This window comes from Brachionichthys hirsutus, unplaced genomic scaffold (genome assembly GCF_040956055.1).
Source record: "Brachionichthys hirsutus isolate HB-005 unplaced genomic scaffold, CSIRO-AGI_Bhir_v1 contig_511, whole genome shotgun sequence".
Lineage (NCBI taxonomy): Eukaryota > Metazoa > Chordata > Actinopteri > Lophiiformes > Brachionichthyidae > Brachionichthys > Brachionichthys hirsutus.
Genome location: NW_027180718.1, coordinates 22,636 through 43,145, shown reverse-complemented (window position 1 = coordinate 43,145; position 20,510 = coordinate 22,636). Strand labels below are relative to the sequence as shown.

The window sequence follows — 20,510 nt, the reverse complement described above, 5'->3', positions numbered from 1 at the left end:
CCGCCGAGGTGGAACAGCTGGCTCTCAGCATCCCTCGACATGCGGAGCAAAGAGACGTTCCTGATTGTGTGTGATACTTTCATGGAGGGGATGCTCAGCACCGAGCCCGTTATGAACAGGACCCAGGCCAGTAATCCATATCGGAGAGATCCGTCTCTTTCACGTGTGCCAGAGACACTCGCCGTGAAAAGCAGGTCAAGCGTCCCGCTGCGTTCCACTTGCCAAGATTTTTGTTGTTTCGTTTTTTTCCATGATTGTTGCCAACAGCTCTCCACTGCCAAACAATGACCATACCATGTGCCTGATTGGGTGGGGTGGGGGTGGGGTGGGCTGCGAGTTAAAGCGGTTTAAATATGGAGGTCAGCGGCGTTTCTCCTTCACGGCGCCACCAAAACGTGCAGTTCAGTTGGACGTGCATCCCGGAAGGTTTCATGCCTGCTTTCCGTGGCGTTAAAGGAAAAAAAACAAAAAAACAAGGTGTGTGAGCGGGAGCGTGGATTCGTATTTGAAAGCGAATATCATCTCACAACCTGTCGTGTGTGTGCGTGTGTGTGTGTGTGTTGTAGACGAGCATTCCAGTTCAGTATGTGTGTTCTCAGATGTAACTAAGTCACAGAGGGGGGGGGGGGGGGGGTCCATGGGGTGGACTCGTGTGGAGCACCGTGGCTTGCAGCATCGTGTCATGTACTGCAGAGGTTGTCAACCGACTGAGATTTTTATCTTTCATTGCCTCCAGAAAAACCAACTGCGGCGCCGAGCCAAGTGCCGAGACGCAGATTTACGTTTGTCTGTTTTGTCAGTGGGAGGTTCAAAGCGAGAGCCTTTTGTTCATGACCTGATATGCACACACCCCCCCCATGTCCTCCGTGCTGCTGTCGGATTAGCATGGCAGTTATTACCTTTACTCATTCTGTCGAACGCTGATTTACTTTAGAGGGATAAATGCACACATTATTTAACCTCCGTTTAGCCTTTTCTCATTGCAGTAAACAGCCGTGCTGTGCGTGCTACCTGAAGGGGCACTGAACAACTTTGGTGTCTGTTCTGTTGTTGATTTAAGTAAGCTAATCCTGATAATGGTTTCAGCGTGATCGGACGAGCTCCATTCCCGTCTGCGTTTGGGGAAACATTTCCGCAGCTTGGATCAGAGGCAGACCCCGAGATGGATGGAGACAGAGCTTTATCAAACGCTCATAAAACCATTCCTGTTCCACAGACACCGCAGTCACCACGGAAAGCGCTTCACGGGGGGTGGGGGGGGGGGGCAGTATTACACATGGAAGAGGAGTGGGGGCTGTGTGCAGGAGGAGATGAGGAAGAGGTTTCTATATACCATGTACAGTGAATGTATTGTAATGTGTGTATTGTTAAGTGCTTTTAAATTATATTTTCATATGTAACGTGGAGACCAATGTTTCCTTTTTTTATTGGGGGGGGGGGGGGGGGGGGGCAGGTTCCGAGCAGAGTAACATGTAAATGAACTGTCTTTCTATATAACAGAAGCTGCTTAAATGTAAACAGGAAATGACTGAAAATAAAAAGTTCCGTCGCTCGGCCTGATCTGATCGCCGTTACTCCTTCCCTTCTAAAAAACCAAATAAAAGACATTACAACAAGCTTACTTTATTCATAAAGATCTTTTCAGTACACTGTGACCGTCACCCTGACAACCGCGCGAAAGGGCAGCGGACGCACGACTGAGCCGCAGACGTTCGCCTTGTGATTACTGAGCATGTGCGATGTTTAAAGCCCGAATGCGACATTGGGGGGGGGGGCTACTTTGAAATGACCAAATTAAAAGAAGCTGTGGGACGGCGCCCCGTGGAAGCGTTAGCATTAACACATGTACGTAACAAAAATAAATAAATAAGGGTCTTTAATTTAGTCCTTTGCAGTCTTTTAATGTGACTGAACCCTCCATTCATCTCAGTCTCATCCGACAACACGGATGCCGCCGGTCGCTCCGTGACTTTATGTACAGTACATTCAGAATAAAGCCTTATTTAGTGCAGATGCATGAAAACAGTGGTTTTGGTTTAAACCGTCTGGCGGTGCCATCATCATGGGTCGCTTCCCATTCAAGCCCAATACACGCGCTGGGATGAATCTTTTTTAAGACGTCACGTATTCAGATCGCACACATTATTTACAACTTTACAAAAGTATTTTTTTCCTTCTCTCGTCTGCCTTTTCCGAGGCTCTCTGAATGCTGGACGCTTAAAAGATTAGGACGCCTCGGTTGTTTCATCACAAGAGAATGTGATAAAAGGGACAAATATATTTAAATACCTTTGTTTTTTGCTTGAACTGTAAAAGCTGAAATTCTGAACACAATCGATGCATGCACTACCAAGGTGCTTCGGACCCTCGACGCATTGCGATGAGCAAAAAAACAAAAAGCATTGCACTATTCCCGAGTGTTACCGATTATTCGACTCTACCCTCGTCAGTCAGACCTCAGTGGCACAGAAACCATCGAACAGACTCTCCGCTTCCTTTCAAATGCAGAGCACTTTTTTTTTTGCTAACCTTCATTAAGTCTGAAAAAAAAAAAAAGTGCCACAATTGTATATTACCGGTAACAACTTAACCAAACCGTCAAAATGAGCTAATAGCTGACAACATACAGTCACCGATATAGTATGCCAGATTCTAGGTGCGACCTCCGCGTCCCCTTCATTCTATCTGCTCGAAGTTGAGCACGTGGCCGTCAAAGTGCGTGAGGACGTGCCTCTCGAAGAGTTGCTGCTGACAGTTGAGGGGAAACTGCTCGGAGCAGACGGGGCAGACCTTCCAGTGGCTCTCCACGTGCTGCTCGAAGCTGCGCTGCTCAAAGTGGGGCGGGAAGATCACCTCGCATAGCGGGCAGCGGCGGTGCACGTCAGTCCTGCAGCGGAGCAGACAGGAAATACAAGTAGGGATGTCCCGATCAGGGTTTTATTTGACCCCGAGTCCGAGTCATTTGATTTTGAACAGATACCGAGTCCCGATCCGATACTTCTTTAATACATAAAAAAAAAAAAAAAAACGACCATCTCTGTCTGTAGTAGAGAGGTCTCACTCTGTCTCACAGCGTGACTCCAGATCTGACAAAAAGTAATGACAATAACGATCCACACATATCCGAATCCTGATCGGGAGCCAGCGTCCGATTCCGATCGAGTCTGCAAGCTCGTGATCGGGCCCGATTTCCGATGACAAGATCGGATCAATCACAAAATAAAAGCACAGCTGAATAATGTTTGGTCTTATTTATTTTAGTAACAAGAGAGAGAGAGAGGGGGGGGGGGGGCGTTAAACTAGTGCAAACTTTATAATGCTGTTACCGTAACAACCTCAGGATATGTTGTATGTAGGTACAAAACCGAGGGATTATCTTAGCTCTGATTGACTCCTCACTGGCACCAGGACACTTGTAAAATGTAGCTGTACAATAATGTAATTAATCCAAAGTCATGTTACCTGGAGTCAAAGCAAAAACTGCTCCTGGTGTTCCCATGGTGACCGGGCTGATGATCACAGGAAAGCTGAGCCTCGTCTGCACCCTACAAAACACGACACGCGCACACACACACACACACACAGAGTTGTAGCCATGCAGGGACGAGACAGAGTAAACCTTTATCACACCTGACAGACACAAGCTGATCTTAGGTCAGTCCCTTTGAACGATCTCTCCTAATTTCATCTCATCTCTCTAGAGCGCTGAGGGAGTGACATTAATTAGAGCTTTATGCAAATGAGTTCAGGGCTTCACATTTTAAGGGCACGCTGCTAATTCCCATCGTAGAGCGAGAATGATGACAGAGAAACGGTATAAAAAAAAAAAGATACTTGGAGAGGCGGGCGCTGAGATCAATGATGGCGATTGGTGCAGAGAAGCCTTTTAATGAATATCATACCAGGATGTGTTCAATTTCAGTGGCAGTGACTTTTATGCGTTTACATTTACTGCTTCCTCTGGCAGATGCTCTGTGCTCTCGGGGGGAGTTGCAGTGCGGGACGGTTGGATGCAGACCACCTCTTGATCCCAGCCTGGCACCCGAGGGCCTGGGCTCGGGGGCGTGATCGGGGGCGCACAGGGAGGGGCGCAGGCCGGGGCCTCAGGCGGAGGACGGGTCATGTGCTCAGGAGACAGAGCAACATCTGCACATTCTGGGGAAACCATGGCATCGATGTTTCATTATCCTGATCAAGTAGCAGCAAACCGTGTCGAACCCCCCCCCCCCACACACCCCCCTCACCTCGCGTGGTATGGGTGGAGTAGGGATTGCCGTACTGCAACTCCGCTGGCCTCTGTGGCACCAGCGGGGGAGGAGAGGGGTCCTGGGGGTAAGGGAGGGGGTAGCGGAGCATCAGCGGCCGCCTCATCTCGGCTCCCTGAGCAGCAGCTTCCTGCTCCCTCTGCTTGGTCATGAAGCGCTGGAGCTCCTGGGGGGGGGGGACACAGATCCATCCTGTTGTTTCACAGTAGCTCAAGCTAAAACAACAAATTGCTAACTTGTATTTAAAAACGGATATTTTCTGCACAAGGCGTTTCCAAAGGGACGCCAGAGCGTAAATAGAACGCACACATTCTACTCTGTTCTATCAAACGGGACGGAGCATCCGGGAGGAACTTTCAAAAGAATAACTCTTTTCAGTTGACTCCAGTTGAGTCGACATTGTTTCTGCCCTTTGTGATTATACCTGAAGCAAGAGCATTAGTGCCCCCCTCATTACCGTAATGAGTGTCAGACGCCGTCTTCCTCTTTCCTTGCCTTGACGATGGAGCCCCCCCCCCCCCCCCCCTTCCTTTTGCTATTTCTCACCTGAAATCCTCTCTTGATGACTTCATTAGTGTGCTGCTCTCAGGTTTAACATTTAAACCAGGGTTGCGAGGGGGGGGGGGGGGGGGGGGGGCACAGACACACTGCATGACATTTGCACCGTCTAATGGCACTGTACCCAATAGGCAAAGGAAACAAGTATAGACGTATTAATTAGCTGATGATGGGGAGTCTGGAGACGCACCTCACCACCCTAAAGCAGTCCTAATTGAATGTGATTATACTCCACTGAGAGCCGACATTATCTTTACATTTCTGCCGTCAGAGGAGGCTTCTTTATATACGTTTCTAAATCGATTCCCCGCAAGCTTCATTCTGATTCGTTATCAGAACCAAACAGTTTCAAATTATACTATTAAGAAAATCAATGCAGAAATAGTGTACAGGTGGCGCTGTCGTTTCACCTCCTGTAGCTGCTCCTTGTCTCTGAGGGCCTGAGCGAGGTTGCGTTTCAGCGCCGTCACCTCGCTCGCTCGCTCCGCCATATGCATCTGCAGATGTGACAAGGAAAGAGACAAGAAACATCAGGGCCGAAATCATAACGATGCACGGTGAAACCGACAATCGATCGCATTTCCTCAAGTCGTCTGGGAACATTACGAAGAGGAACCAAAGTAAGGCCCAACGGTGCTCCTTAATGAAATTAGAACCTATTAAAAAATTCAGTTAAGCCATGTGGGCCAACCACATCCACAAAGCTGCCCTCGGGGTTCGCAGTCATCAAATCCCTTTAATAACTGGATCCACCCCATGATGCAATGGGTTTTACAGTGCTGCCGCACCAAGTCCCCGTACGAAATCCATCAAAGCAGCTTTGTTTGTTCCTGCTAACAACGAAACAAACAGACCCCAGTGTATTTAATTAGCAATAACAAATCGATTATTTTGTGACAATTTTATTGTTTTTATTTATTTATAAAGGTCCATTACAGCCTGATATAAAAGAGACGAGCAAAAATGCAAGATGTTTTAAGGCTGCAGAATAGACAAAGACCTAAAGACATTACTGTTGCACGAGTGTAAAAAGAAAATGGAGGGAGTCTCCATGACATTACCAGGGTGAAGCTAGCTAGTGAACGTAGCATTTGGTCAGCTGAGTTTTACTTCAGCTGGAGGAATCAAATGCATCACGTTTACTGTAAAACAATCAGCAAATGCCAAAGAAACGGTATTTGTGCTCAGACCAGGGGATGCTAGTAAATCTCTGACTTTCCAACACCAGTGACCCCGTGGGAGAGTTCACGCGCTCTTCTCTCGTTTCATCCCATTACAAAAGGTTCCAAATCCCTTCCTCTCACAGTTCCCCTTTCTGCTTCATGTCTACCTGTCGAGCCTACCTTTTTGTCGATCTTAAATCCTAGTCCCGTCATTCTTTCATCTCATTTTGTGTTCTCTAACCCTTTCTTTCTTTTTGTAAATTTATGGCTGAGCATTTTAGGGTTAAGTTCAGGTGAAGGGATTCTCCCGGCCTATTCCTCTGCCTCGCTCCGTCCTCTGGGCGGCTGGAGTAAACAGCCATAAAGCACGGCGTTCTGCCGCTGCCTCTCTTGTCAGTCTCCAGGTCCATTAAGAGAGACTCGGGGGCCCTCTGCACTTGTCTCAGGAAAGGGGCTAACAAAGACGGGAGAGCGCCTGATTTACGGCCCCGATAAACACACCCTAACTCACGGATATTAAAAGCTAGCAGATACTTTGGCAGACATTCGTACGCAAAATTCAGCAGGACCACATTGACGCCTCAAACGCAAACTAAATCCCGCACACGCATACCACACACACTGTTTTATGTATGCACTGGTTATGTTAATACAGTCGAGTAAACATTAGCTTCGAGCTATACACTCTACTCCAGTCAGCGGTGCAGAGATTCCTCAAAATAGACACTTACATTAGTGAAATAAAACAGCATTCAAGATTCATTTTGATATTTAAGTATTTTACCAAGCAAGAATGTATCTTTTTATCTCTTTTATATTACCATAAATGCAATATCTATGCATTTTTGTTCAGTTATTTGAGACATAAATAAATAATCATTTATTTAAAGATGGCACGCTGACTTTGGGGAATCTAGAATTATCATTTCTTTACTATTTTGTGACAAATAATGTACAAACTGGACTATGTCTAAATAACGGATTAGATAGTTAATAAACATAATAAACAAACAAACATAATAGACTGTGGTTGCAGTAACAACGATGTATAAATTTAGAAAACTGCTCCAGATTGAGTTAAAATTAAGAACAGGTCTGCCATTCCAGACCTGATAACTTGAGTCAAGTCAAAAACTTGGGTTTCTTTATTTGTAATTCTTTTCAGTAATAGAAAAACAAGTTCAAGGTATTGGAAATATTAGTTTATAAAACAATGGGCTTGGAGAATAATGGGATAATCTAATATCCGACGTTCTCCTACGTCGTAATCGTGAGAGTTAGGACGGGCTTGAATCGTTGTTCGTTCTATTCATATGAAATATCCTTGAATTCAAGATGTTGGTGTCTTACTCTGAATCGTTCCTCCTCATTGGCCAGCCGCTGTTTGAGTGTCTCGTTGATTGCGCACTGCTCCCTCCACTTCTCCTCCATCATTGCCAACTCCGCCTCCACCGAACGAGTCTGTTCCTTCTCTACCTCCCCCATACTCCTCCCCTTCACCTCCAGCAGCACCTGCTCCTCCACGACATCCCTCACTCCCTCAGCTCCCTCCTTCCCCGATAATTCAGCCTCTCCATTCTCTTGGCTACTCTGGCTTTCATTGTACACCTCCACCCAGCTGGTCATCCTCAGACTCTCCTCTGGGAGACTGTCCTTCTCCTCTGGCTCTCTGTCTTCTGTCTTTCTGTCTTCCTCCGCCTCCTCCTTGCCCGTCTCCTTTGGTGTCTTTTCTCCCTGGCTTTCCTCTGTTTCTGTGCTGATGTATATATTGGTATGTGTGGATTCCCTGTCAGTTTGTTCTGGACTGATTGACATCTCAACGGCTTCTTGCAGGATGGCCGCAGCTATATTTCCTGTAGAAACACACGAGGCAAGGGCTAAACACCAAGGATTTCTTATTCAGCCACACAGTTTGAGAATTAGGTCTTATAATTTTCAAAACCCAATGGTATTTTCAATACGTGTGTTTATAAAAAGAAAAATAACAATACACACTACCTCCTGTTGGAGACTCCGGACTCGGGGTCAGTGGCTCCTGTGTCGTCTCCGTAGATACATTTCTCTTTGGCTCCTATCAAAATGTCCACAACAACAAGAACAATCTTTCAACAAATGTCATGTGCTCTGCGTGCATCAAATATTTTTAGCGCCATATTTCAACGTATTTAAAAAGGGACTCACCCCCTGGGACTCGGATGTGTTGAGTTTGGCGACCTGCCTGCGGAGGCGCTGGCACTCCCGATACTTCTCCTTGTAGTGCTCAGCCGCCATGTGGAGGCGCAGCTTGAGCTCCTCCACCTCTCTCTGCAACTCGGCCTCCGCCGCTGACACCACGAGGATGCTGGGAGTCACGTCCTCACTGGTTCCAACACCCTAGAAGACGGGGACATTAAGAAAAAAAGAAGTTCAGGGAAGGGACAAACTAAGGGAAAACATTTCTATTGTTTGCAACAGAATTCCCAGACGTGTGTCCTTTTCACAGATGAAAGACACAAGTCCAGAATAAGGACGTCCAGCACTGACCACTTCCTTCTGTGCAGTGCTTCTCATACGGTCGAGCTGACTTTCTATGCGTTGGCACTCGGCCTGAGCGTCGGCCAGGCTGGCGCGGAGCTTGTCGGCTTCCAGGCGGGCGCGGTACAGCTCGGTGATCGTGTGGTCACGGGCGCTGGCTGAATCGCGGAGCTCCGACGCCAGCGAGGACGCCTGCTGTCGGGAGGCCTGGAGTTGCTCCTCTGCCTGACGGAGGTGCTCTCGCACTCGGGCCAGCTCGGCCTGAAGACACGCAGAGGGAGTTGAAACAAAGAAAGAACTAAACTCATTATACATGGACACGTCTTGTGGACTTTCATTATATTTGGACTATCTAGTCAGTTTTGTTGGCGACATTTCAAACACTACTTTGTCGGCTTTGTTTGCCAGCAGCTCTTTCTCCAGACTGTCCCGTTGGGCGACGCAGGCCCTGAGCCTCTCCAGCTCCTCCTGGAACTGGGCAATGGTCACCTCTCGGTTCAGCTCCACCGCCTTCATCATCTGCAGCTCTGCACTCAGTTTGGTGTTCTCCAGCTCGGTGCTGCGGAGGTGGGCCTACGCAGCGAGACCACAACCGAAACGACCGAATGCAAATGAGTCGTGAGGATGCAATGACGGCCTTCTTTGCGCTAATTGATTTCTGCAGCCGCTTAAGCAGCTAGGAGCTCTCGTTCACCTTATACAGGTCTCTCTCATCCCTCTCGTTCTTCAGCTGGCTCTCCAGGCTGTCTCTCTCTGCCGCCAGCTTCTTGAGCCGGTCGCGCAGACTTAAAAAAAAAAAAAATTACATAGTTTGTAAAGGCTTCTGCTTCAAATAAATTTGCAAAATAATCATATTGCTCATTAGTTTGTGTCTGTAAAATAACTAAATAGACAGCTGCAAAATCTAAAATAAAAAATGACTCATGCCTAGAGTGTAGAAATTCCCAAGATTTTAACTGACAAAATATGTTTTGGCCAAAATGCTAGACTATCGCCATCATCGAAGTGGCCTGAGGGGAAAAAGAGGCCGCGGCAAGCGCGCCATGGAATGCACTCTGACATCAGCGGGCTAAATGTTACCATTGTTAATTGTCTATTTAACTTTTATGGCGCCATGGATAAGTAGACTCAAATGAATAATTTGCTTCGAGGCATTAATTTGTCTTTTTCCCACCCAATGCAGACCAGTAGAAAGACGAGGCAAGAAATCGTTCCTCAAGCGCAGTCGTTCCAGCAGACATGAATGATTTTCGGTAATTTACAGTCGCACGCTTTCTCTTTCGCAACTCACCAATCCAGTTCGGTCTCCTTCTGCAGGCCTCGCTGAGTGACTCCCAGCAGGTTCTCTTCTAGCTGGCGGACCCGGTCCGTGGCCTCAGTCAGCCTCCTCCTCGCCTCCTCCCTCTCCTCTGACAGGCCCTGCGACGAGCGCAGCAGCTCCTACGGGACAGAGAGGCAGCTTTGGAGCGCAGTAGCCGCTGCTGAAGGAGGGCTGAACTCGGCAGCGGAGACACAGTCGAGATTACGCAATACTCGTACATTTACTTTTATTCGTGTGTATATATATATATATATATATATATAATATGCATACAAGCAAGTTGTAATTTCATAAGTTACCCCGACATAAAACAGCAGAAGTCCAAATGGCATTCAACAAGGCTAACATTTTTAGCTTTTGTAAAATATATATATTCACTGTGGAATAAGTGCATATATATATATATATCATAAGGTATTACCACTGCATGAATGCATTCTACCTCTACAGCCAATTCCTAGTGCAGCTGTAACAGTTTCCCCTCTGGGCGTCAGTAACAGCTTTTCTCTTCAATCACTAATCACCAGTTGCCTGTTATGACCCATGGGGGGGGGAGGGGGAGGGGGGGTCTTTTGATGAATGCAAATCTGCGTGTTTTCCCATCACAAGAGTCTTGTGAGTTCAAACTGATCTAACAGTAACAGTATGTGGTGAATACATGTGGGAATAACCCGTCTCATCCGGTCTGCTCTTGAAGACAAATTCCTGCTCGAGCGCAGCGAATCAGAGAAGATCTGCTTCACGCAGCTTCTTCTTGTTGAGGAAATGCCTTGTTTGAACTTGCTGTTGATCAGATCTGAAGGACTTTAAATCATCCGAACTTCACGCCTATGACAGAAAGACATACCTCTGCACACACCCTCCTTCCAATTTGCTGAGTCTGCTCCACATACATGCCGACTGGTATATGCAAAAGCACAAGTGCGACCAAAAAAAGGCAAACATTGTCATACACTCAATTAAATATGGCAAGAGACTAAATCTAAAACGTCGTTCAAATATACACACCGATGCAGGCTCTGGCCTCTCGGGCTCGGCTCTGCACACATTACTGTATGATTTTTTGCAGCTGCCATTTGGGAAGCACTTTAGCAGTGCATAAAGACCTTATAAAAGTGTAGTCGTAAAATTAGCAGCCACAAAATATGTACTTATGTTTTCATGTTAAACCGGGGATATTTTCATCAGTGTGGCATGAGCTAATGTCCCTTCTGTAGAGGCTCTACAGAAAGAGGCACACACACCTACTCAGACAAGCCATATATCTACGACTGGACATGCCTGTTGAATAACAAGCAGCACGGTAATAGCAGCGTTTGTGCGAGTGTGTATCACCATGTAATTTATGACGATTTTGTCCTTTGTGGCAAAAAAAAACAAAAAAAAAAAGCAGTGGCCTAACTCGAAGCAGCCTGCCCCTGCCCCGAGGCGTAACCAAAGAATTACACTAGGGGGCGATAAGAGACTGACTTCAGATGCACAAACCGCTCCATGAGTCTCACCTCTTCCAACGCCAGCTTTCATGGACGCTTCCTCATGACTGTTACGAGATACTGATTATCACAACGAGCGAATTCAACAAAAGCCCAAGCCAGCGGCGTTTAACTTTCCAACTGTATTTTTGGTGACAGTGATTTGGCAAACGGACTCCTTAAATAGTGAAAGGGAGAAAGAGAGAGGGATGGAAGGGTAAGAAAGAAAATAAACAGTGGGAAAGCAGTGGCAAAACTGAATCGCGTGACTGAGCGGTGTTTGTCCCTGAGGCTGGGCAGGCCTTTTTTCTTTTTTTTTTCATGCAGGAGCTCTCGCGGTCTGCCCTCCTCTCATTCCACATACAGACTAAAAAGGGTTTGCTAGCGTGTGGCGTAATGAGTGTGTTTGTGTTTTTGCGCACGCTTGTGCATGTGTGAATGCACGTTAAAGAGGGGTCCTGCGGTGTGCAACCTGAACGCGAGTGTCAGAGCGAGGGGAGGGGAGGCAGTTAGTGTGTGCGTTTTAGCGAGTGTGTGTGTGCTTGACGTCATGTTTGTTCACTCTGTGGTCGCCATGGCATCGTCCCCGACGCCAGATGACCAAGAAAACTGAGTCCCAATTCCGTTCTGGCCCACTGAGTCAGGTTGTTAAAGAGGGAGAGAGACTGGAAGGCGCGCATACACACACACACGCTCTTTTTCTGTCTATCAAACGGCGACACAGATTATCCATGAATTTGAGCCTTTGAAGTTTTCCTACCTGTGATCAGTGGTGAGGAACCGACCACATGCACACGTCTGCAAACCCCCGACACTCGCAAACCCGCCAACATTCATTCATTCATTCATTTTCTATCCCTTTTGCGCTTTGCGAGTCACGAGAGTTGCTCTCAGCCTTCTATGGGCGAGAGGCGGGGTACACCCCGAATGCGTCGCCAGCCAGGGCCACACGGAGACAGACAACCACTCACGCACACACGCACACACTATGGACAATTTGGGGTAGCCAATTGACCTAATTTGCATGTTTTTTTAGAGGCGGGAGGAATCAGAGAACCCGGAGAAAACCCATGCGGACACAGGGAGAACATAAACGCCGCACAGATCCCGGGACCTTCTTGCTGCGAGGCGACTGCGCTAACCACTCTGCCACCCTACAATAATACACATGCATATAAATGCAAACATTAATTCTCATCTGAAGTCTCCCTGTCATTGGCAGGGCTTTAAAATAAAATGCAAACATTTCTGATTGAAAAAAAAACGTGTTAATCTGATGTCTTCAAAATTAATAAGACATTTTATTTCTTTAGTAATATATTTTTTTTACAATCTAATGTAAATTAGATTTAAATTAAAACAAATCCATGGCGTTTGTAATCGCAGATTACGATAAGATTTGTAACTGTATTTGATTGCTGCACTTTGTGAAGCTCCTGGTAAATCGTGTCAGGCATCAAGTAAAGTCAGCGAGAGACATGGATCGGTTTTGTGTTAAAGAAACCATGGAGTGACGTACGGTGACAGCTATTCAGAGATTTGCCACCCGTCCAAGACCACAAAGCTTGGAGCACGGTCGCATTTCGTTCTAAGAGTGCTGAGAAAAGCTTCATTCAAGATGGTTGGCCTGATTTGCAGAAAAAGCCGGCAGTAAAAAGGGAACACACAAAAAATTACAAGTCAATTTCATGAAGATCACCCAGATTTTCATAGCGAATGCAAGGAGAGATCACGTCAAGCGTTATTAAATAGTATGTACTAATGATTTAACAAAGATAAAAATAACACGACGCATTCTGCAGGAATGCATCGCGCGTCTGCGGCCTCCATTCACCCGTGTTACAATGTTTACTCATCCAAACAACATATTTTGTTCATGTAAAACACGTCAGTCGTTGAATTGGTCGTAAAAATGTTACAGCGGAGGCGCCTCTTAAAAACACTCCTTCGTATGTATGTCAGTTGTTTGACTCACGCTGCCTTTGTAAGACGCGCCCGTATCGATGACAACCTCCCGACAACATACTGGGTCTATCAAGTTCAGTTTGCTATATTGATAGGAAGCTGTTATTATCACAACAGTCTCAGGAGTCCTGATAACATTTCTTTCCCCCCCCCCCCCCCCCCCCAGAGTGTCCGGCAGCCAACCAACAGGCTTTGCTCATATTATCTGACCGTTCCAAATGCAGCCTCAAAGGTAGAGCGGGTAGCGTCTCCCATGAGCCGGTCCCAAGCCCGGATAACTGCGGTGGAAAATGTTGCCAGAATTGATCGGCAAAGAAGAAGAAGAAGAATATCTGACCGCTTCAAGGTCAATAAAAACGAGTCTGCACGCCGTGCGTGTGCGTGCGTGTGGTCTGAGAGGTGCTGAGGTCCCAGGCCGCTCTTTGTGGTTGTGTTCTCATATTAAATAAAAGTGGTGGTTTTTTATACGCGACTTAAAATCGTAAAATGCAAGAGTTACTTTGGAATACCCTGGTTCTGTATAGTGGTTTATACAGTCAGTGTGTGTGTGTGTGTGTGAGAGAGAGAGAGAGAGAGAGAGGGCAAACAAAACAACAATAATGAAACAACTATGCAGATAGGGCGACAGTGGCGCAGTGGTTGAGAGGGTCGTCCTACGACCGAGAGGTTGGCGGTTCGATCCCTGGCTCAGGTGCATGTGTACACTGCCGTCGTGTCCTTAGGCAAGACACTTCACCCGCATTGCCCGGGCGCATGCGCACGCTGCGACCAGCAGCAGTTCAAACTGCTGTAAACCAGATTGCCCTCCAAGGGACAGATTAATAAAGTATTGTGTTGTAGTGTACGTTACATAAAACCTGGTGAAATGACTCCAGTGCGTTTGTTACACCACATTTTGCCAATAATAATTTCAGTGATTATAATTGTGAGAGACATATATTTTAATAAAAGAGGCGGGGTTTCTACAGTTGTTAATGCTGCATAAATACCATTTTACTAGTGACACTAAAACTTTTTATATATAAATGCGTTCGCTGCTGCTTCACCTACAGCCATACTAATAAAAGGGCAGCTTGTCTCTCAGACCAACAGTCCCCTCCGTCCCTCTCTCTAACCTGGTTGTGTGTCCGGAGCAGGCAGCACGTCTCCCTCTCCTGCTCCCTCTCCCTAGCCAGTCGTTTCTGCTCCTCCTGCAGCTGCCGCTTCTCCTCCTGGAGGGCACGCATGTCCTTCAGCAACTCCTTGCGCTCCTGCTTCGCCTCCTCCACATGCTGCCGGGCAAATGTAAGTTGAGAATACTTGATAGTGGACGACGATAGCGATTGCACTTTGTAGAATTTGGTCTTCAAGTTTTACTTTCAAAGTTTTCATGTCAGTTGAGGACATTCTGAAAACACCACAAGAGTGGTATATAACATTTAGGAGTTCTATATCAAAGTCAGTTTGTGTTTGCCACATACTGTGTCCTTTATGTGACTTGTGCACGGTCGGGTAGCGAAAAGAACCCCTGGGTCTGGGTTTTGCGATGGGCCCTATAATGGGGGCCTAAATTCCAGAAAGATAGATATCTAAGGGACACAGCTTCATCTTTCACGGCATACCTCTAGCAGGCCAGTCTTGGTGGTGACAACCAGTATGTCCGAGTTGCCGTCATCCTCAGTAACAGTCAGGAGCTCTTCAGTGGGCGTGGCTGATCTGAACTGGAAGGGTGTGCTGGCGCCTCTGATGTCGCCGGCATGCGTGACATAACAAAACTGGTAGAACTCTCCATCGGATTTAGGAACATAATAGCCTATAAAAAAAATAGAGAGCATTCATGTTGCCTTCTTCTTTCATAAGGTTTTATAGACATTAATTAACAAGCTACAGTATTTATTAGAAGATACAATGGTAGTCCTGGCCAACACATAATTACAAGGTAGGCTGCTCCAACTGCTATAGCTCAAAAACATAACGAGATTCTAAAAAAAACAAAATCATTACAGTAAATATTTTCAGTGGTGCCACGTTATTGTGACGGTAGTATTTCAAACAGCCGGTAAGAAAAGGGTGGAAGACGGAAACACCGCAGCACGCACTTATATTTTCAAGATTTAATATCTGAACATTTTAGAGAGAGTAAAACAGTGTGCAGATACATGGACGCAGTGAGGGAGGACATGCGAGTGGCTGGTGTTGGGGAGGACGATGCAAAGGACAGTGTGAAGTGGAGAACGTTGATTTGCTGTGGCGACCCCTGATTGGACAAGCCGAATGTTTGTAGATCTTCAACCTGTGTGTTCACATCAACCATCATTTGTGGCTATGTTCAATTATTACGTACTCATGGAGGCTTTTATACGCGCCATAAAATGGTAGCACTCATTTGGAATGCCCTGGGTCTGCACAGGGGTTTAAGTGACCCGTGTGCGTACCTTGAAACACAACAGTCCTGTGCACAGTACTTCCTGGCTGGTAGTTTTCCGACATCGGGGACCAAAGGAAGGTGTAGTAGTCTCTGGCCGTGCTCCAACCGACCTGAGAAGGTTTGAAAACAGTAAAAAATGTGATGGACAGTCCAAGCATCTGTAAAAACATTTTAAATAATCTAAATCACTTTATGGGAGGCCATATTGGATCCTCAGGACAAACATTTTAAAATGAAATCCACGTCTCCTTATAACTCCTCCTCCTCCTCTTCTCTGCTTCCCCTCAGATCCCACCTCTTTGGGGCTCACACAAAATAGAGGCAAGGAAGGTGTGATAATTGGGGGGGGGGGTATGAGGCCAGGGGTGGATGTAGCTTTGAGCGTGCACATAAACAAGCAAACACGAGAGAAACTGCAGAGAGAAAAACAGGTTGATGAAAAACAGAAGAAAGACACAAAATGACAAGGAATATTCCACGGATTTCACGTGTTGTTGTGCGACAGACGATGAAAGGCGGTTGGGAATATCTGAACTTAAACATTGTAAATCTGTCGCACACACGAACCTCAGTTTGACTTACATATCCTCCTGAGACCCAGCGTCCTCTGTCGTGGACACAAAGGACATACTGGTTGTGTCCACGACAGAGGAGGCGTCTCAACGGGCTGGGTCTCAGGAGGATATGCGAAACATGTTTGTGAAGAAATGCACTTCAGCTGTGGATAACTCAAAGTGTATTATAAAAAGAAAAATTAAGTAGAACAATTGTGGCAAGAATTTGTTCCTCAAATGGACAGCTGTCCCATCGGAGGTATGTTAAACAATAGTCTCATTATGTTGCATTGGAAAGTATAGAATGTGTTTGACAGTCAAAAGGGGTTTCTGACTCTCCCTGAATATTGAATAAACCATGTTTGAAATGTGAAATTACAATTTGTCAGGAAAGATTTACCATGCGGTTGCACAATACCTACCGGTAATTGTAGTTCCTCCCTTACCTACAGACCATGATGGCAACAATTTTATTCTAAACAAACAGGAATTGTGTCGGGGTGAAAACCTGGGCCGAGAACATTCTTTCCACTTGCGTCTCAGTAAGAGGCTAGGCTGTGATGGACTCCTGCCAAGTTTTCTTATGAGCTCGCGTGTATTTGTTTAACAAAGAAAAGACATAAATAATTTTGTAAATTGCAGAGCGAAGTTGACTGACATTTGGTTAGGCACGGTGTGCAATTCCAACATGGGAGTGATGTTATAAAATAATCATAGGTGAAGCAGCCATAAATCAGTCAGCCATAGTGTGATGGAGCAGCACGATGACACGTTAATGATACACTTACACAACAGGTTTCTCCCTGCTGCCCAACAAACATGCCACAACCAAAACCCTCCACAGGGCTTTTTAGGGAGTTGTGTGGGGGGGGGGGGCGTGCATGTATCAGTCATCACTCTCAAGTTAAACTAACCACGCTTTCATAAAAGGAAAAAACAATATATATATATGAATATGTGTGTGTGTGTGTGAGAGAGGGAGATGCAATAATATTAAATAAAAATGAAACTCGCTTGATTAGTGTCGGTGCTTACTGTATACTGTATTTTATGTGTACCGAAGCAGCATACGGAGCAGCACTCCTAATCCTAAAGGCTTTCTATTTCTATTCACATGGAATACAAGTACCGGTACTGATTGTTTGTACCATCATGCGCGATCTTGGGTTCTATGAAGCCTTTCAGCCACTAGGCGGTGTCTGTGTACAACTCAAAAGAAACAAGCCTGGTTGTGCCGTCCTGAGTCGTCCTCGAAGCGAGTTAAGCTTCATCGCTCACTCGCTCTTAGAAAGACTTGAGGCCTTTTTGATGTGAAAAACAAAAGGGCGAGCGCTTTCATCCTGAATAATGTGTGGCCAAAGATTTGTTTTTGCCTTCGGAATGTAATACGAATGACACGACATAAAATGTCGTAAATATTGGTGACCAGTGGAATTCGAATTAATTAATCATGACACAAAGAAAAAAAGAAAATCATAAATGTTCTAATCCTAATAGCATACTGTATATGGTGTGTGCTTGTGTGCTTGTGTGCACACATAACACAACCAGAAATAAATAAATATCTACATGAAAGCATTAAGAGACAGACATGTACGTCATGAGGATCAAAAAGAGGCCAGTGAGCTTGTTCCCTGACACGAAGCACCAACCATCAAAAAGGTTTCATTAGCACAGATTACAACTATTAAATTTTCCAATTGACTTGTTTCCATATAAACCCAGCATCTTATTTCTTTTTAATTGAGCTGGTGGATTTGAAGTCAGTTCTTAAACAACAATAAAATGTTTGTCTTTTGACTTTATGAGACACACAGTTTCCGAGTTTACATTTCCTGTTAATTACATGCGAGATTTGATGGTCTTGATAAAAAAAGAGGTTGGTTAACAGGAAGCAAAAAAAAAAGAATGATGGAAAGACAGGGGGGGGAACAAACAAGCGAAGAGACGGGATAAGAAGTGCTAATAAGAATTGGAGTGGTTCATAAAGTGCACCAAGTGTTTGCACCCAAGGAGAGCGAATGAACCGGCCCACCGTGCACGCACTTCCTTTCAGCGCGCTGAGCAACCACACCAGAGCTCGTGGTGAGATATGAGACACAAAGTGAACAGCTAAACAATTAACTTCAAAGCAGATGAACGTGTTGAAGTGTTAAATGCAAACAAAACTTAATAAAACCATCATAAATAAAAAGGTGGATAATATTTGACCTCTATGCAACATAAAATAATCAGAATGGCAAAACTATGACAGTGAATCGATGACACAGTATAGTGTATTTCATGCAGCTGTTGTGTGCGTGATATACCTTGAAGATGCCCACCCAGTCTTTGGGGTTGGGAGCTATGAAAGGTGTCAGGGTGTAGCAACACTCCAGGGGCGCCTGGGGGAGGAAACTCTTTCCCACATTCTGAAAGATGACGTGGGCAAAGTTCGACGTTTCCATGATGCTGACGCTGCTGCCAGGTGACGAGTCCACCACCTGGAATGATGACATTGTATCCTCTTGGTCACTTCATTTGTCTGTAACAAAAAAAGAAAAGTGCCAGATACAATAATTAAGGCAAAAGTATATTATTATTTCAGTGGCAAACACACAACAAAAAACATAAAATACAATTAAAAGACAAACAGGATTCAAACGCTGAGGTCTCTCGTTTGAGTTGCCAAAATATCTCAGAAAATATAAAAGGATCAAGACAAAGGCCAAGAAAACGCAGAAGTAAAAACCTTCAGGGAAGAGTTATTCTTCGAAAATACTTAATATTTAATTAGTCCTCCTGAAGTAATCTTGCCATGTGTAATATTTAAGTACAAGAGAGAGACAAGTCTCATCTTGCAGAAAGAAACTAATCATGATATAAAATTTCTTGTCATCTGTGACGGTAACAGAACAAAGAATGCTTTTGTCTCGCGCTCTTCTGCTGTCGCCAAAGCAACTGGTACAACCTTCAAGTAGGGCACCAAGTGTGGGAAAAAAGCTCAACCTTAGCCATGAACCATGAGCGTCATGTGGCAATATAAAACAGTTGAGCAGATGTATAATTATGTAATCAAGTGTTTGTAATTGATATTAAAGGTTGATGTATTTACTTGTCTGAGTAAACCGACTGCATTTCCTGCAGCACCGGAGAATCCTGCTCGAATCAGAGTCAGTATTGTGAATGAATGATTTGGGGCTTTATCCAGACAGTGACAATTAAAGGCATAATATATATATATATATACACACCAGTATATATATGGTATCCAGTGTGTTCGGAGCCTGTGGATGGGGTGGATGCCAACCACAGCAGGCCAATTGATTCCTCACACAGCGAGGCGATCGAATTGTAAGTGCGTACTCAGATGGATTTATGGTGAAGAGGATGAAGAGTAGGGTGTTTACAGTTGACGCGAACGCTGCGCATTGATGTAATATATTGCTGCTCAGTTGGAAGACAATGAGAGTAAATAAAAATCAACAAACCTCTGCCAATCATTTGTCTTTAAATCAACCCTGAAATCCTTGGAAAGTCAGAACTAATGCCCAGTTAAGCTAATCAACTAGCATCTCCTCCGCGCGCTGAGTCACAGCGACCAAACATTACACTTTTTGAACAAGCAGCTAGCGCAGAGCTACGCGATAAAAAAATAAATAAAATAAAAGACACAATTTGCTAGAAGACAACCCTTATTTACCAGCTAACATTAGCTCGTGAAAAAGGCCATGTCGTGTCAAGTCACTAGCTAGCTAAACATTATCCCGGCCATACGTTGCTTACATAGGACGTGACAATTGCAGGCGTTCATTTAGCTCGGAATTTGAAAGCAAAACCTTTTCATATGAACTCCACGAGCGAAGAGGGAGTAATTTCTGGCGGACAGGCCGATGTTTTTGCCACTGTCCTCGTTGTTGTGAGAACTCTCTGACGATGACGACGCTTCTCTTCCTGAAGGAGCAGGTGATGCTGATGAACTTCCGGGATGTTGAGCGGTACCAAATGATGTTTGGGACTCCGGGTGGGGGGGGGTTGCAAAGCAGGTGTAGCTGCAACTGTTAAGAGCAAAAATATTTGTTTAAGTCATTAAAATCAGTTCACAATGTTCACTTGGTTTACAGTGGTTCACAGAAGCGGCTAACGGGAATTAAGTAAAAAAAAAAAAAACACACACAACAACAACAAACCAGCATGTCCCGCCTTCACCTTGTTTCCATTGGCTGCGGAAACTCCACGAGAGGTGCAATTGGCTGAAATCGCAGTCACGTGACAGCTGCGTTGGGGTTTCCTGGCTTGGCAGCCCTGTTGT

The 20,510-nt window shown here is 45.4% G+C and overlaps 1 protein-coding gene across 1 annotated transcript; it reads right to left on the bottom strand.

Moving 5' to 3' along the window:
* Nucleotides 1–1,859: 1,859 nt before the first annotated feature.
* Nucleotides 1,860–20,121, bottom strand: LOC137916542 (tax1-binding protein 1 homolog A-like). The gene is made up of 17 exons (XM_068759530.1): nt 19,985–20,121; nt 18,529–18,743; nt 15,673–15,775; nt 14,860–15,050; nt 14,374–14,529; nt 9,792–9,940; nt 9,195–9,285; nt 8,888–9,073; nt 8,510–8,761; nt 8,168–8,359; nt 7,985–8,057; nt 7,337–7,839; nt 5,234–5,320; nt 4,245–4,431; nt 3,947–4,155; nt 3,463–3,545; nt 1,860–2,887 (listed from the first exon to the last, which is right to left on the bottom strand). The coding sequence occupies exons 2-17, from the start codon at nt 18,715–18,717 to the stop codon at nt 2,677–2,679; spliced, it is 2,862 nt and encodes a 953-aa protein (XP_068615631.1). The 5' UTR covers nt 18,718–18,743; nt 19,985–20,121; the 3' UTR covers nt 1,860–2,676.
* Nucleotides 20,122–20,510: the final 389 nt, after the last annotated feature.

Coding starts and splice junctions, on each gene's coding strand:
- LOC137916542 (XM_068759530.1), bottom strand. CDS start 18,717: ATGTCATCATTCCAGGTGGTGGACTCGTCACCTGGCAGCAGCGTCAGC. Junction 3,546..3,946: donor TGCCAGAGGAAGCAGTAAAT/GTAAACGCATAA, acceptor CGTGTTTTGTAG/GGTGCAGACGAGGCTCAGCT. Junction 2,888..3,462: donor AGTTTTTGCTTTGACTCCAG/GTAACATGACTT, acceptor GCTCCGCTGCAG/GACTGACGTGCACCGCCGCT.